The following is a 17,228-nucleotide window of genomic DNA, read 5'->3' as shown; positions in this document are numbered from 1 at the left end:
AGCTTTCCTGTCTGTCACAGTGTGTGTGCCAACTTAGAATGAACAGTGTATCAACATTTGATGTATTTCTGAAAATAACAGAGCATGAAATCTTCCAAGGAGAGAGACATTCTGCAGCATTGAAGGTCCCCAAGAACACAGTGGCCTCCATCATTCTTCAATGGAAGAAGTTTGGAACCACCGAGACTCTTCCTAGAGCTGGCCGCCCAAACTTTATGGTAGAGTGACCAGACGGAAACCACCCCTTATGCATCATGTTGTTGTGATGTTTTTTAGTGACAGGGACAGGGAGACTAGTCAGGATCGAGGGAAAGATGAACGAAGCAAAGTACAGAGAGATCCTTGATGAAAACCTGCTCCAGAGCACTCAGGACCTCCGACTGGGGCGAAGGTTCACCTTCCAACAGGACAATGACCCTAAGCACACAGCCAAGACAATGCAGGAGTGGCTTCGGGACACGTCTCTGAATGTCCTTGAGTGGCCCAGCCAGAACCTAGACTTCTAACCAATCTAACATCTCTGGAAAGACCTGAAAATAGCTGTGCAGCGACGCTCCTCATCCAACCTTGACAGAGCTTGAGAGGATGTGCAGAGAAGAATGGAAGAAACTCCCCAAATACAGGTGTGCCAAGCTTGTAGTGTCATATCCAAGACTGCTGTTCTTTCTGCCAAAGGTGCTTCAAGAAAGTACTGAGTAAAGAGTCTGAATGCTTATGTAAATGTGACATTTCAGTTTTCTATTTGTAATAAATTAGCACAAAAATCTGTTCTAATTATGTTTGTAACCTGTTTATATTAGCAATAACGTACCTCGAGTTTGGTATATGGCCAATGTACGGAAAACAGAAAAGAAAACACTGCACACTGCTGCTCATGTTCCCAGGTGATGTTTATTTACAACAACGTTTCGACCCTTAGGTCTTCAACTGGCATGCATATCCAAGGTGGGGGTGGAAGGTCCTATATACCTATATATAGGGGCAATACTCATCTCATCACTTCCTGAAACAGGAGGTAAAAAAATGTATATCATAGTTTCACAATATTAACATTCAATGGGGCGGCAGGTAGCCTACTGGTTCGAGTCTTGCGCCAGTAACCGAAAGGTTGCTGGATGGAAGCCCTGAGCGGACAAAGTTATACTCTTGTCGTTCTGCCCTTGAGCAAGGCAGTTAACCCACTGTTCCCAGATAGGTTGTCTTAACTGGCTTGGCTATCATTTTTTATTTTTAATATTAACATTCAATGTATCAAAATATATGATCATACACAGAGAATGTGATCAATATTTGCAGTAATATACATACAATATTCAATTAGGATTTTTTTTTAAATCGTTTTAAGTCAAACTCCTCATTAAGGCCAAGAGGAGACCATGTGTTGAGCCTGTGGATCCATAAAGATTCCCTTTGAAGATGTTTCCTCTCAATGTCCTCTCCCCTACGTGACATCTTGACCATTTCTATTCCACTGTATCTCAGAGAACTAATAGGATGTCTAGCTTGTACAAAATCAGCAGCAACCAGATGTTTTGTCTCACCTGTCCATATATTGCTGCGGTGCTCACTGATCCATATCTTAAAACTTCTTAGAGCTAGGGTCTATTTTCCTGAATTTCCGCCTGACTGACGTGCCCAAAGTAAACTCCGTTACTCAGGCCCAGAAGCCAGGATGTGCATGTAATTAGTAGCATTGGATATAAAACACTTTGAAGTTTGTAGAAATGTTAAAATAATGTATGAGACTATAACACAATTTATATGGTAAGCGAAAAACCGACCCAATTATTTTTTTTTAGGTCCCAGGCTCTTATAATGGAAGGCTATGGGCCCGATGCAATTCTAGCTCCCAGATTGCAATTCCTATGGCTTCCACTAGATGTCAACAGTCTTTGTTTAAGGTTTCAGGCTTGTTTATTCCAAATCAGATAAGAATTTGGTGTTTTGGTACAAAGAGTCCCAGTGGAAAATCAGTCTGTCGACGCGCGCCTACTAATTTTACTTTTCTATTGAAAATACTTCTTTCCGTATGAAATATTATAGTTTATTTACATTTTAGGATACCTGAGGATTAAATGGAAACGTAGTTTGACTTGTTTGAACAAAGTTTAACGGTAGCTTTTTGGACTCCTTTGTCTGCAAATTGAACGAGTGGATTACTGAAATCGATGGCGCCAACTAAACAGACTTTTCAGGATATAAGGAAGGATTTTATCCAACTAAACAACCATTCATGTTGTAGCTGGGACCCTTGGGATTGCAAACAGAGGAAGATTTTCTAAGTGATTTATTTAATCGCTATTTGTGACTTTATGAAGTCTGTGGTGGTTGAAAAATATGTTGATGTGGGGCGCCGTCCTCAAACAATCACATGGTATGCTTTCGCTGTAAAGCCTATTGTAAATCGGACAATGCAGTTAGATTAACAAGAATTTAAGCTTTTAAACAATATAAGATACTTGTATGTTCATAACTGTTTAATATTAAGATTATTTATTTGAATTGCGCGCCCTCCAATTTCACCGGATGTTGCCTTAAGAAGGCTTCTACTATTTTTCCCTAATGTAAGACAGACCACAAGGACATTTCAACATGTAAATTACATTGGTGGACATGCAGGTAATCAGGCCCTTGATCTTAAATGTTTGTCCTGTGAGGTGGTGGGTAAATGAGTTGTTTTTGTACGTAAAGCTGCTTTGAGAACGTTTGCCACATTTGTAATTACCCTCTGGAATATTGTCCAAAAAAGTTTCCCTTTTCTCTGGTGGGTAATCAGATTTATCTAGAGGTGAAAGGCACACGTATTTAGGCGAGGTGCTGACTAGCGGAGTAGAACACTTAAATATTAAATGAGAGCCACACACTCTAGGAGCTCAGATGCAAAAATGTAATGTCCAACGTTTCGACAGACAAGCTGTCTTCATAAGGGTATAATGACAAACACTGCGGGGTGATGCGTTTATATAGTGTCAAAAGACACACACAGGTGTCTGTAATCATGGCTGGGTGTGGCCTGGTATCATTGGTTAATTCTCATATATTAAAATAGCGTACAAAAAAAATGAATGGATGGCTACATAGGCCAACAAACATTTACAATAGCAAAATCACAAGAATGGCTTCAGATCAAAGTCTACGTTGAGACCGAAGGCATCAAGGGTCTTTAAATTAAAGATCCAGCCAGCCTCTCATTTTAACAATAAATTGTCGAGGTAATCAGATTTAACCACTATCTCTCACTTACGGGGGTCTTTTAAAAACCATACGTGGGGGATATCTAAAAATGGGTTTCAATTGTGGGTCAGTATCAATAATGTATCAGTGCTTCCTGATAATGTCCTTAAATGCCTTCCCCAATGGTGAGTTTTGGGTAAAGCATGATGGGACATGTTCTGCTTTTTCTTTGACTTTTGGTTGAAGGCTTTAGACCTTCAAAACGATCATTGGCATGTTTTACCCAATTGTCTTTGTACCCCGTTTCCTTAAATCTTTGTGTGAGGTCCGTGGTCTGTTTCTGATAAGAAGCATCAGAGCTGCATATTCTTCTGATGTGACTGAATTGACTTATAGGGAGACTTTTAATAAGTGGACGTGGATGAAAGCTGTCACCTCTAAGGAGGGTATTCCTGTCCGTAGGTTTCCTATAGAGATCTGCAGAGAGGGAAGTTTTGTTGTTAATAACCATCACATCAAGAAAACTAATTTGTGATATGTCATAATTAATGGTGATGTGAAGGTGTTCATTCACAGAGTTTAGGTAAGCATGTAATTCCAAAAGTTCTTCCTGGATTGCTGTATAGATCAAGAAAATGTCATTCAAATATCTCAGAATTAGGAGAATATTGGAGAGAAAGGGGTTAAGGTCTGAATTCAGCACCACCTGTTTTTAAACATTCCCAGATATAGGTTAGCATGATTAGGAGCCATAGTGCTCCTCATCACTGCCCCTTTTGGTCTGGAGGAAAAAGTCTCCTCTGAAGAGAAAATAGTTGGAGGTTAGTAACAGTTCAGCCAAGTCCACAATACAATTAGTGCTGGGAAGAGCATTAGAGGGCCGTTCGTTGAAGGTAGAGATATTCTCTGTCAGAGATCCATTACTACTCACAATGGGCCTGCCTGGTATAGGTGGTGTCATGCTCTTGTGAAATTTGGGTAGAGCGTATATGACCGGTGTGGTTGGGCAGTCAACTTTCATAACCTCATATTCTGTCTTTGTAATTTGCCCTTCATTCAAAAATGTTGACAATTTATCATGGATCAGAGACTTGAATTGATTAGTATGGTCCTATGGGAGGCTTTTGTCAAATTCATCATCACTAAGTTGTCTCAGAATTTCCTTTTCATAGTCTGCTGCATTTAGTATCACTATTGCACCTCCTTTGTCGGCAGGTTTTATAATTATACTGGAGTCATTTCTCAGTTCCATAAGAGATTCTTTCTCTGCTTTGGTCATATTGTGGAATACCTTGTATTCTATGTTCTTAGCCAGGAGATTATGTACGTCTTTCTCAACCAGGCGGCAATATATTTCTCATGAGAAGGATTTCTTTTAGGTGGTAACAATGTGATTTTCCTTTTAAAATATGTATTTTCCCTTGTCATGTCCTCAGGGCGGGAGTCAAGTTCATTGTCATTCAGGTGGTTATCTATGGGAAAAACATTAGCACTGTTTCCTGTCTGGTTACTAATATCGTTAAATAGATTAACATTGGCAGGTGCATAGGGAGTGTCGTGTCTTTGCTATCGTTAAATTGAAGACTTATAGTTTTTATCAAAGATTCCTGTAATTAGGGATTACGCGATCACTTGAGTAATAACGTAACTAATTAACTATGAATTCGAGGGCACCAGGGAAAGTTACTAGATTACAAAGTTATAATTTCCCAATATAACCTTTCAGATATTTTCATATCTGATCAATAGTCCTCTAATGATTTATTTACTTTACCTCACGTTAGTCTCATTCCAAACGTCGTAAATTGTTGATTATTTGCACGAACCCAGTCTTCACTATGAGTCATCCATACATCAATTGTCTTAAATCATTTATTTATTACTAACTAATTAATTCACAGAAATGCATAAACAAACAAACAAACTTAAAATAGTTACATGAAATATGCCCTAGGGGGCTAAACCGGCATGGCAGCTTGTTAGACAAAGGAAAAATTGGCGTTCAACCAAGAAGTCACTACAGAGTGGTAATTATAACAATTGACATGCTAATCCTTTACACATGAACGCTCACTCATTCGGGAACAATTGCAATCAATATATATATATTTACGCTCATTGTGTGTCGTCTTGATCGTTGGAGAGAAGTTCGTTTTGTTGGAGTTCCCTCTGTCGTAGTTATTGTGGATTGTTCAGAGTGACATTCGTTGTAGAATGCTTGTTTCGGCGGTTGTCGTTCTTCGCGTTCAATGATACCGAATTCCTAGCTGCAGACTAGTAGTCAATATCAAAACTTGTTATTATTCGTATAAGAGTTTTAACCACGTGGTATGGTTAAAGATTCAGCAATGTTACATTAACCTTCGTTCTCCCCATTGAGGATAAACATGGTCTAATGGTAATTTCTTAGAGTTGGCTTTTATTCGGATAGCAGAGAGGGGCTGTCCCATGGTCTCTGACCCAACTGGCTCAGGGCGGTCCTTGGATTTAGTTCAAATACAACAGGGATTTGTATTTTCCTTCATTAAACAGTTCAAAATCATATTACACAATTATACAAACAGTATCATACTCATTCATTTTATACAACAAACAGATGTAAACCTCATATCTGAGGTTATTATATAAACAGCGGTATGGTAATGTAGTCCCACAGTCTCTCATGAGTTTCCCATGTGGTGACAAATGGACCGGTTCATAGCTGGACTCCCCACCGATCTTTTATACTTTTGCAGGAACCTGAAATATGTTCGTACCTCAAGGTCTGTGAGGTGGGAGAAAATTCCTTTGTACTGAAAGTTTACCCTCTGTCTAATACTGTTGGGCCATGAGGAGATTCTCAGGAATTTACGACATCTCTCTGTGATCACCGCATGGGTTGTGGTAGGAAAGGGAGAGGCAGGGAGAGGGGGATGGGGTTTGCACTACCCAAGCAGGCGACGTCATGACAGGAGCAACCCCATTACCAAAAAAGTTTTGAATGTCTATAACTGTATCAAATTCATTGGCCTGTGATGTTGGTACAAATGATAGTCCCTTACCTAGGGCAGATGAACATGTATCAGATCTAGACCTGCTGGACAGGTTTATTACCATGTCTTGCTCCGTGTGTCGAGCGGGGATTTCGGGTGTTGCCAAGATGCGTTGTGCCTAAGAACAGCCTTTAGCCGTGGTATATTGGCCATATACCACACCCCCTCGGCCCTTATTGGTTAGGTGTATTCCCTCACACCCCCGTACAGCTGTGATGACATAGGGCTCTGCATTCAGCAACAGCCTTCTCACTTTATAGGCCTCTCGTAAGATACTGTACCCGGTCTGGCATCTAGCTTACTGTTTTCTAGATTAGTTGCCATTGAAAGTGAGGTTATGTTTTAATTGAAGTAAACATTTTGTTTTTTATGTAAATGGAATGTTGTAGAAGGGTGCAGACACTTTTTCTTTTTTTGTGATTTCACATTTTTGAGAAATTTACCCCAAACAGCAAAGCACATCCTCATCCTCAGTATGGGGGCGCTGAAAAAAACATAAACAAAGGCTCCAAAAACACTCAAATACATCCTTTTAGAACCAGCAAAGCTCTCACAATAGTTATGCAGGTCTTTTAGATGGTGTACACATGAAATTGTATCATTCTGAACTTTACCCGCAATTTTATATTCACTTTTTGTGCGACTCGAGTGCAATTAAAAGCTATCCAGCTATTCCATTCTCCCTGTAGCCTGCTGCTACAGGTAACTGGCAAAATAATGGAAACGCAAACAAAGTGTTTTAAGGCTTTGGGCCACCACAGGCTGCCAGAACAGCTTCAATGTGACTTGGCATAGATTCTACAAGTGTCTGCAACTTCCTGTGTGGATGCACCCCATGCTTTCAATATACTGTGTCCCTCATTTACTCAAGTGTTTCCTTTATTTTGATACCTCTCCGTCCATTCTACAGGTATCGCTCGAGTCGCTACAAAATGGAATATAACTTTGCTGATAATGTTTGGAATGAGACCAGTTCATGTGTACAATATCTAAAGACCTGCATCACAATACATACTACACAACGAGGTTGCGGAAGTGAATTGCTGTTCTGGGTATGTTTCTCAAACATGTAAAACCACAAACTGTAAAACCCTTGGTGGTGCTGTTCAAGCTGTGACAGTAACACAGGCCTACCCTGGCCCCCTCTCTCCTGACCCAAATATGGTTGTAACCCTACCCAGTCTGTGAGCCCTCCCAGTGACGTCACCATGCACCCGAGAGGCCCAGGCCCTTTTTCCGAGATCAGATTTATGGGCCTTTGTGTCGTAGGCCCAGCCATAGCCTCTTCCCGACTGGCACCCTATTCCCTATTTATTTCTCCACTCCTAAATATATGCAAAATGCACCGTTTTAAACCTGTACATTTTAGCAGTGGCATGGTTAAGCACGTTCTGAAATTTGATGTGAGTGCATAGGGTAGAGTAGGGCTAAATGTAACACTGGTCAATTGTAGGGTAACTTGGGGGCAACCAGGGAAAGCGTTAGGGGGAAAAATTGTGACAGGCAAGGGGCCCCCTCACACACACACACACCTTTTCCCCCACTGTCAGAGGAAACGCTGATCCTGTTTTGTAAGTCACCCCCCCCCCCAAAAATGGACTGAAACAGTGGGGACTGTCTGACTTGTCCAATGAGAAATGCTCATTTGCATTTTCTGTTAGAATTTGTTTTAAAATGTGTTGTGCTGCATTACCTAATGAACATTACCCTGATCCAGAGTCAGTTAACTTACGTCTTACAGCTCGTGAAAAACGAATTGGCACATTTATTGATACAATATCAGTCTGCGGTGACCTTATACACTCCTGCACTTTTAGGGATGTGACTTTTACTTTGAATTGACTTTGAATTGACTGACTTTTCTGTTGACATGTCATGGCTTTTTTTTTTAAGTGGTCATGTTTTGTTCAAATTTAGGATCACATTGAAGTAATAGGTAAACAACTGTGCAAGTCCACTTTGTTTTCTGTCACTTGGGACCTTAATGCAAGTTAAAGGTTCATTTTAAATATCAGTCTGACTGAAAAATGTGTTTGGAGTGGCCTGTAAAAATGCAATGTCAACCTTTGTCCTACAGTGATTATGTACCCATAAAACATAGTGATATACGACGCTATGGCCCCAAATCAGCTTAAATCACAGTTGGGATATAGCCTGGGCAGAGGCTAAGTGCATGCAGTGGCAAATCTTTTCTAATGTTCCTTTCTGGTGGAGGTCTGTCTGTCTGCGACGCTTACATGATGGAGCAGTGACTGTCGGATGTCGCTGTTTAACTGCAGTGAGCTAGTTTATAGTTCCACATCATGGGCTGGATAGAAGTAGTCCACCATCTTCTACCAACTGGATAATTGCTTTATTTAGCTAGCAAATAGATCCAAGTTGGCCAGACTTGAAATGTAAAGATCAGCTGGTTGCTGGCTACTCACTACTGCGTTGGCTTGTGCTTGAGAGACCTGTGTACATTTTCTGTAATGCCTGCTACAAGAAGTTAGTCATTATTGGTGAATCGCGATGTTGTCACCCATGGGCGATAGACTATGCTGTCGTAATATCGCCCGACCCTAGTATTGACCCCGATGAAGTGATCATGGTGGTTGTTCAAGGCTTTACTATCTATGTTCATTGCATTTTTGGTTGAGGAAACAAACAGAAGTGCAGTGACAGGATGTGTTGTCCTGTCCACCTTTTGAAGAGATGCACTATAAGCCCTACTGCCTGTAATTACTATAAGCCTTACTGTCATCGACCCTACATCCAGGGCTCAGAGCTGTGGCGGCAGCAGGCTTTGCTCCTATCATCGCTGGGGCTGCTGTTTGGCTTCTCCTTGGCTGTGGCTCTGCTGTCATAAAGCTGTGCTACATCTCACTGCAATTTCTACCTTCTTAAATTAGCTTATCTGTTTTTAGCGCTGCTCTAGAAGTGCCAGCATGATTTGCATAAATGTTCAGCAACAATTATTGGGTTACTTACATCAAGCGTTTACTCAATGTACAGTAAACCCACTCTGCTTTCACTGCCCATATGAAATTATTGGCACTAATGAAAGGTTTCAGATTGACAGGGACATTGGCAGTTACGCTACATTGTTACCCGTGTCTATAATTTTGTATTTGAGCTGCGTTCACTTCCGAACATAGAATGAAATGATCCCTCATTCAGTCCGAGCCTAATGTCTCTCATTGCAGATCTTGTAGGCCTAAGTTGAACGGTCATATGAGGAAAGAAATGCTTAAGCCTGTTGTGCTTGTCTCTTTAGGTTGCTGGAGACGGACAGTAAGTCCCTCCGCTCTGTGAACGGATCCAGACGTAACAGCGTCTCCAGCCTCGTGTCCAGCTCCTCGGCTTCCTCCAACCTGTCTCACCTGGAGGAGGACTCCTGGATCCTCTGGGGACGCATAGTCAATGAGTGGGAGGAGGTCCGAAAGAAGAAGGAGAAGCAGCTCAAGGTGAGACACTACTAGGCTATAGGTTCCTCTGGAAGAGTTACAGGAAACTCTTTCGACCTGGGGAAGCCGGTCCCAAATGGCTCCCTCCGCCTTTCCCTTGGGCTTAACCCTGGCCTTCTGTAAGGTGGAGGCAATATGGTGGATGGTCCCCATGACACAGGTGACCAACGGTTGTCTATGAGCCAATGTATGCTTCGGACTAACTGCTAACCTTGTGCATTAGTCGTACCATAATGCGATCCTGTTACTGTTATGAGACTGGGATGGCTAGCTAGCAACAAGTAACTAACACAAATATTTGTAATCAATGAAGTTAGTCGCCTTAGAAGCTGTTGTACAGTGCGGGCTATGTTTCATGTTGTAGATACTTTATTGTTCAGGTCTAATTCCAAAGGCCAGGTACGTCCCTCAGTGACCCCTACTGTGGCTGTGTTGTCATTGAATTTACGGTGTCAGTTCTGGTCTAGTTTTTTGTTCTCAGTGCTCCCTGCAAACTGATCGTGTGTAGTGCCCCTCACTGGTCGCACAGGGGGAACTCCATTCAGATGTAAATGAAATGTCTCTTTTTATTGTCAACCTGAATGAATGATACATCAGCTTTGGAGTCCTTTTTATGCATCAGGTTTGGAGTGTATAAGTAGCCTTGCATCGATACTGTTTGCACTGAAACCATATCTATTCTTCTATAGTTGCTATAGCAGTGGTTTCCACTAGCGCTGGCTGTCGGCACTTTTTCCACTTAAATTAACTAGGCTACTTTTCAATTCACTAGTCAGAAAAAAGTCTGCTGAGCCCTCCATCTTCTAGCAATCTATTGATAGTACGGGCACCTGTCAGTCACAAAGTGAGCGATGACAGGGAAACACTGCTGATCCTGTCTTCGGTACCTGGGTGTGTGTGTGTTGTGATTGCAGTCAAATTTCTACATGTAGGGAGAGAGCATGAAATTGAAGACCACACGTAAATGGCATTCTATTTGTATTTGAGCAATATGATTGGCCATGCATTCAAGCACCACCATGCTCCCGCGAGTCACTTCTCGAGCAGTACATGATTTGATGCCTTTACACAGCACACGGGAGCTGTCCAGAGCAAAAAGAAATGGCCATCAATCTACTCGCTGAGCTTATTTATTTGGGGGAAAGAGATTTACAAAAGTAAACCTTGAATAGTGCACATACAAGCACATACAGTTGAAGTTGGAAGTTTACATATACCTTAGCCAAATACATTTAAACTCAGTTTTTCACAATTCCTGATATTTAATCCTAGTTAAAATTCCCTGTCTTAGGTCAGTTAGGATCACTACTTTATTTTAAGAATGTGAAATGTCAGAATAATAGTAACGAGAATGATTTATTTCAACTTTTATTTATTTCATCACATTCCCAGTGGGTCAGACGTTTACATACACTCAATTAGTATTTGGTAGCATTGCCTTTAAATTGTTTAACTTGGGTCAAACGTTTCGAGTAGCCTTCCACAAGTTTCCCACAATAAGTTGGGTGAATTTTGGCCCATCCCTCCTGGCAGAGCTGGTGTAACTGAGTCAGGTTTGTAGGCCTCCTTGCTCGCACACGCTTTTTCAGTTCTGCCCACAAATTTTCTATAGGATTGAGGTCAGGGCTTTGTAATGGCCACTCCAATACCTTGACTTTGATGTCCTTAAGCCATTTTGCCACAACTTTGGAAGTATGCTTGGGGTCGTTGTCCATTTCGAAGACCCATATGCAACCAAGTTTTAACTTCCCGACTGATGTCTTGAGATGTTGCTTCAATATATCCACATAAGTTTCTTTCTTCATGATGCCATCTATTTTGTGAAGTGCACCAGTCCCTCCTGCAGCAAAGCACCCCCACAACATGATGCTGCCACCCCCGTGCTTCACGGTTGGGATGGTGTTCTTTGGCTTGCAAGCCTCCCACTTTTTCCTCCAAACATAACGATGGTCATTATGGCCAAACAGTTCTATTTTTGTTTCATCAGACCAGAGGACATTTCTTCAAAAAGTACGATTTTTGTCCCCATGTGCAGTTGCAAACCGTAGTCTGGCTTTTTTATGTCGATATAGGACTCGTTTTATTGTGGATATAGATACTTGTGTACCCGTTTCCTCCAGCATCTTCACAAGGTCCTTTGCTGCTGTTCTGGGATTGATTTGCACTTTTCGCACCAAAGTACGTTCATCTCTAGGAGACAGAACGCGTTTCCTTCCTGAGCGGTATGACGGCTGCGTGATCCCATGGTGTTTATACTTGCGTACTATTGTTTGTACAGATGAACGTGGTACCTTCAGGCGTTTGGAAATTGCTCCCAAGGATGAACCAGACTTGTGGAGGTCTACAATTTTTTTTCTGGGGTCTTGGCTGATTTCTTTTGATTTTCCCATGATGTCAAGCAAAGAGGCACTGAGTTTGAAGGTAGGCCTTGAAATACATCCACAGGTACACCTCCATTTGACTGAAATGATGTCAATTAGGCTATCAGAAGCTTCTAAAGCCATGACATCATTTTCTGGAATTTTCCAAGTTGTTTAAAGGCACAGTCAACTTAGTGTATGTAAACTTCTGACCCACTGGAATTGTGATACAGTGAATTATTAGTGAAATAATCTGTCTGTAAACAATTGCTGGAGAAATGACTTGTGTCATGCACTGACTTGCCAAAAGTCCTAACCGACTTGCCAAACTATTGTTTGTTAACAGGAAATGTGTGGAGTGGTTGAAAAACGAGCTTTAATGACTCCAACCTAAGTGTATGTAAACTTCCGACTTCAACTGTACAAGCTGCCTACTATTGATAGTCTGCATAAGAAAGCTACAAAAATACCTAGCATTAGTCTTGGCTAGCCTACTGTATCTCTTTTGGAGCGTTTTTCTTAAAGGGGCTTCTCAAAATTACATACTTTAGAAACAAAAATGAATGCAGCTAAAGCAGTACAAAAGAATAGAGTAATGACTTGCATGGCTAAATTATATTACACAGATTTTTAATACATCATAATATCATAATAACAAAATGTAGCCAGTAACGGCTGAATATAGAGAGAAAGCATGCCAACCTATAGGTCTCGCATGACCCCAATGCATTTAAGAACTACACCATCTTCGGCCCAGTAGATTTTTGGCCAACTGGCCTGACGGGGACAGTGAAGGGGAAAAAAAGTGAATTTGATCAGTGTCATTTCCTGTTGGTTGCTGGTTGAAAATACAATCTTGCATGAGAATGTACCAGAGGCCACTAAAATAAAGCTTGTTCGGCAAAATAAATCTTAACATTCCGCCCCCAGCCTGGGGGAGCATGGCTGGCTACATTTTCTATTTGGCTGGCTACTCCATGTTCTTGTGGAGAACACTGGCTATAGGACAGTGCATTTGGAAAGTATTCAGACCCCTCGACTTTTTCCACCTTTTATGTTACAACCTTATTCAAAATGATTAAATCATTTTTTTCCTCATCAATCTACACACAATACCCCATAATGACAAAGCAAAAACAGGTTTTTAGAAATGTTTGCATATTAATTAAAAATAATAAACATCACATTTACATTAGTATTCAAACCCTTTACTCAGTACTTTTTTGAAGCACCTTTTGGCAGCGATTACTGTTTGGCCACTCTACCGTAAAGGCCTGATTTGGTGGAGTGCTGCAGAGATGGTTGTCCTTCTGGAAAGTTCTCCCATCTCCACAGAGGAACTCTGGAGCTCTGTCAGAGTGACCATTGGGTTCTTGGCCACCTCCCTGACCAAGGCCCTTCTCCCCCGATTGCTCAGTTTGGCCGGGCGGCCAGCTCTAGGAAGAGTCTTGGTGGTTCCAAACTTCTTCCATTTAAGAATGATGGAGGCCACTGTGTTCTTGGACCTTCAATGCTGCAGGAATTGTTGTGCCTCGACACAATCCTGTCCCGAAGCTCTACGGACAATTCCTTCTACCTCATGGCTTGGTTTTTGCTTTGACATGCACTGTCAACTGTGGGACCTTATATAGACAGGTGTGTGCCTTTCCAAATCATGTCCAATCAATTGAATTTACCACAGGTGGACTCCAATCAAGTTGTAGAAACATTTAAAGATGATCAATGGAGACAGGATGCACCTGAGCTCAAATACGAATCTCATAGCAAAGGGACTGAATACTTATGTAAATAACGTATTTCTGTTTTTAAATTTGAATACAAAAAAAAACATTTCGAAACCTGTTTTCGCTTGTCATTATGGGCTATTGTGTGTAGATTGAGGAAAAACTTAACAAAATCTGGAAAGAGGGAAGGGGTATGAATACTTTCTGAATGCACTGTATCTGCCATATGGGGCTAGTGTAGAAGTGGTAGAGAATCCTCATCAGTCATAACTGGGCCTTACCTACATGACTTTGGTATATTACAATTCCCAGAGAAGAGGCCTAAGCTACAACACCTCCATGTGACCAGAGGTGTTGTAAGACAGCGTCTAACTCATATTAATCATCACATTGGGGCGGCAGGTAGCCTCGTGGTTAGAGCGTTGGACTAGTAACCAAAAGGTTGCAAGATCGAATCCCCAAGCTGACAAGGTAAAAATCTGTCGTTCTGCCCCTGAACAAGGCAGTTAACCCACTGTTCCTAGGTCGTCATTGAGAATAAGAATTTGTTCTTAACTGACTTGCCTAGTTAAATAAAGGTTAAAAAAAAGTGATTAAACAAAGAGATTGCTCAATTGACATTGCTATCTCCTCTGTTGACCAAGTTGAGTGTTTTCACTGCAAGGCAGGAGGAAAACTGACCATACTACTTTTCTGTTGTATTAACAAAACTGATATTCTCAATTTGTGACCGACCACCTCTTTTCTGTCTTATCTTGCAAAATTTGAAATTGTGTTTTACATTGGATAAAAGTACAAAATGGCATCGTTTACTGCAGTTGAGGAACAATGGGAAAGTAATTCTGGTTTCAAAGTTGATAAACTTGTAACCCCACTTTTGAGAGAATTTCACGTGAATGTGTTGATACACCTACTGCAGAACTCATCTTTGCCTACACCCATTCAGCATTGTTCACACCCTCTTAATCCTTAGCCCCACCCATCTCTTTAAGGATTCACATGTGAGGCCATGTGCTAAACGGAGCGAGTAAGGTAGTGTAGTTCACATGTTCACGAAATACAATAGATGGTCGTAATCACACCCAGACACACCTGATTAACTTGATGGGTCATGTAATCATCTGGTGAAGTGGAGTCTTTTGTTTAGTTGTTTTGTTTAGACATGTAGCTAGCTAGCTAAACAATTAACCATAATCCCAACCCATACAGTACTAGATATACAAACAGATTGTCATAGCTAGCCACCATGCATGAAATGCTGTAGTATGAATCTACAGATAGCTAAAGCTATCCAACCAGGTTTAATGTTAGCTAGCTAGGTTATAACTAGCAATGCAAATGGCTTTCTGAGAGAGAAATAATATTACCACAGATAACACACGTAACGTTAGCTAGCTAGCTAAACAGTACGCTTTAACCTGCTGCAATGAAAATACTTTCTGCTAAATTCAGGGCAGCAGTGTTGTTAATACCAGTAGCAACACTTTTGCAGTTCTCCATTGCTACTATATTTAAAAAAAAAAAAAAAAAAAAAAAAAGCTTCGGTAGCAAGGATTATCTACACATACAGAGCAGCTCATGTTATAGACTGAAGCGTGGCTTCATTCCGAACTCACCGACGTGGCAGATCAATCTGAACTCATCTCTCTGCATGTCCAGCCCATCCATTATCTCAGCCAATCATGGCTAGCGGGAAGGTTCCTGTCTTTTTCTGTGGCTAAGCCAACAAGGCTCGTAATTTAACAATTATATTCGTATTTTCAGATGGCATAAAAGTTTGTTATTAAGACACATGCAAGTTAACATGTTCCAGAAAGCATTACATTTTTTAAATCAAATGCCTCTCCTGGGAAGCACTTGCGACATGCACCTAGCTTCCTGAAATGAGTCTCATTTAACCTAGTAGCGATGTATTCAATGCATCTTATTACCTCTGGTCCTGTTTTCCAAGAGTGCTCCAGATAATGACACAAATGGTACCCTATGCCCTACGTAGTGCACTACTTTTGACCAGACCTCTATGGGCTGTGGTCAAAAGTAGTGCACTAGGTAGGGAGTAGGGTGCCATTTGGGACGTACTGCTGAGTGAACACCAACCGGAGTCAGAGGAGCTTGCACCGTAATGTAGTGACAGGTTGAGCAATGGGTGGAAGTAGTTTTCCAGACGTATTAACAGCTGTATGCATTATTCATGAGTTTCCTCTTGCATCTGTGTGTGAGAGTCATCCAGTGGAGGGTTGGTGGGTGTGTGTCAGGGTTCCGTTAGGAAAATGTGGCGCCTTTTAATTTACCGGACATTTGAGAAATGTACTGGCCCCATATGCATTGGGTGCGCAACCTGATTAGGGCGTCCAGCCACGGTGCTCAGAATGACAGAAATCACATTTAGAATATGGTAATTCATATTAACAGAACATTCAAGTCGAGGATGCAACGATGTGCAGTCTTTCTTACCGAATTCTGATGTGCACTTTGAAGCTGTTGGAATAACTGTCCACATTTCCTTTTCCTCAGTCAATCTACTATCCCCCACAGTAGAAAAGTTTACATCATCTATTGGTCAGCTTGTTGAGAAATTGTCTATTCCAAACAGACTCTGGGACAGTTGTGGGAGGATTGATCCCAAATTCATAAGGGGAGATCTAATATGCAACAACTAGCATGGGTTACTAATATGACTAAGATTGTGCCTTTGGCTACAAGACAATGAAAGAGTTTATATAAAATAATTCCCTCCACAGATATGGTCTAGATTTTGGCTAGGCTGCTTTGAAGCAAGGTAAGACGTGCCTCATATTATGAAGTAAAACGTTCAGGTTTCAAACCATTAAGTATATTTTTTCAAAATGCATACTGCCTCCAGCTCATTGCAAAGTAGTGTGTGATGCGCTGATAAAGCCTGCATTCCGTTGCCTATGCATTAGCTGTTTGATATGCTGTAGCAACAGCTCTCGTGGTGCTTGACAGATATTCCACTCAATGAATAGGCTAAAAAGCATTATTTTCGCAATGCGACTTTTTCTTCTTCTCCCAGACAATTGGTCGAAAAGCAGGCAATTACCAGCTAATGGAAACCCTGGAGAGTGTGTGTATGTGTAATGCAGTGGTGGGATAGGGAGATGGAACGCAGAGATGGAATGAATGAGCTGAGAGCCACAAAGTAGGCTACATCTTTTCCTTCTAGGAACGTACAGTAGGCGTACTATAAGAGTCTATTGTTTCCATTACAAGGCTGGGACTGTCCAGGATGACCTCAGAGAAAGGGAGAGAGATCCCATGACCACACACACACACACACACACACTCTAAGAAGCAACACATGCCAGTGTTCCCTGTCTGCAGAGGAAAGGTCCTAATCGAGTCACATCAGCAGTAATTTGCAAGAACAACATTTCACTCTGCACAAGGCCTTGCTGACTAGATTATATTTAGTGGTGGGAAGTTGTATTATGATGACTGAGACTGACTGGGGTACATGCTGTGCTGGGGAGA

The 17,228-nt window shown here is 41.4% G+C and overlaps 1 protein-coding gene across 5 annotated transcripts in view; it reads left to right on the top strand.

Annotated features, from left to right (window-relative positions):
• The window catches only part of LOC120052614 (ecotropic viral integration site 5 protein homolog), a 109,750-nt gene that overhangs the window by 29,913 nt on the left and 62,609 nt on the right, over positions 1-17,228 (top strand). For 4 of the 5 annotated variants that reach the window (XM_038999635.1, XM_038999634.1, XM_038999631.1 and 1 more), the window contains one exon: positions 9,463-9,652. In XM_038999635.1, coding sequence (XP_038855563.1) covers positions 9,463-9,652 — 190 coding nt within the window. Of the gene's footprint in view, positions 1-577; positions 624-9,462; positions 9,653-17,228 lie in introns of those variants that run through there. The other variant, XM_038999632.1, reaches the window with a different exon arrangement.

Source organism: Salvelinus namaycush, chromosome 8 (assembly GCF_016432855.1).
Source record: "Salvelinus namaycush isolate Seneca chromosome 8, SaNama_1.0, whole genome shotgun sequence".
Lineage (NCBI taxonomy): Eukaryota > Metazoa > Chordata > Actinopteri > Salmoniformes > Salmonidae > Salvelinus > Salvelinus namaycush.
This window is presented reverse-complemented; position numbering and strand designations above follow the sequence as displayed.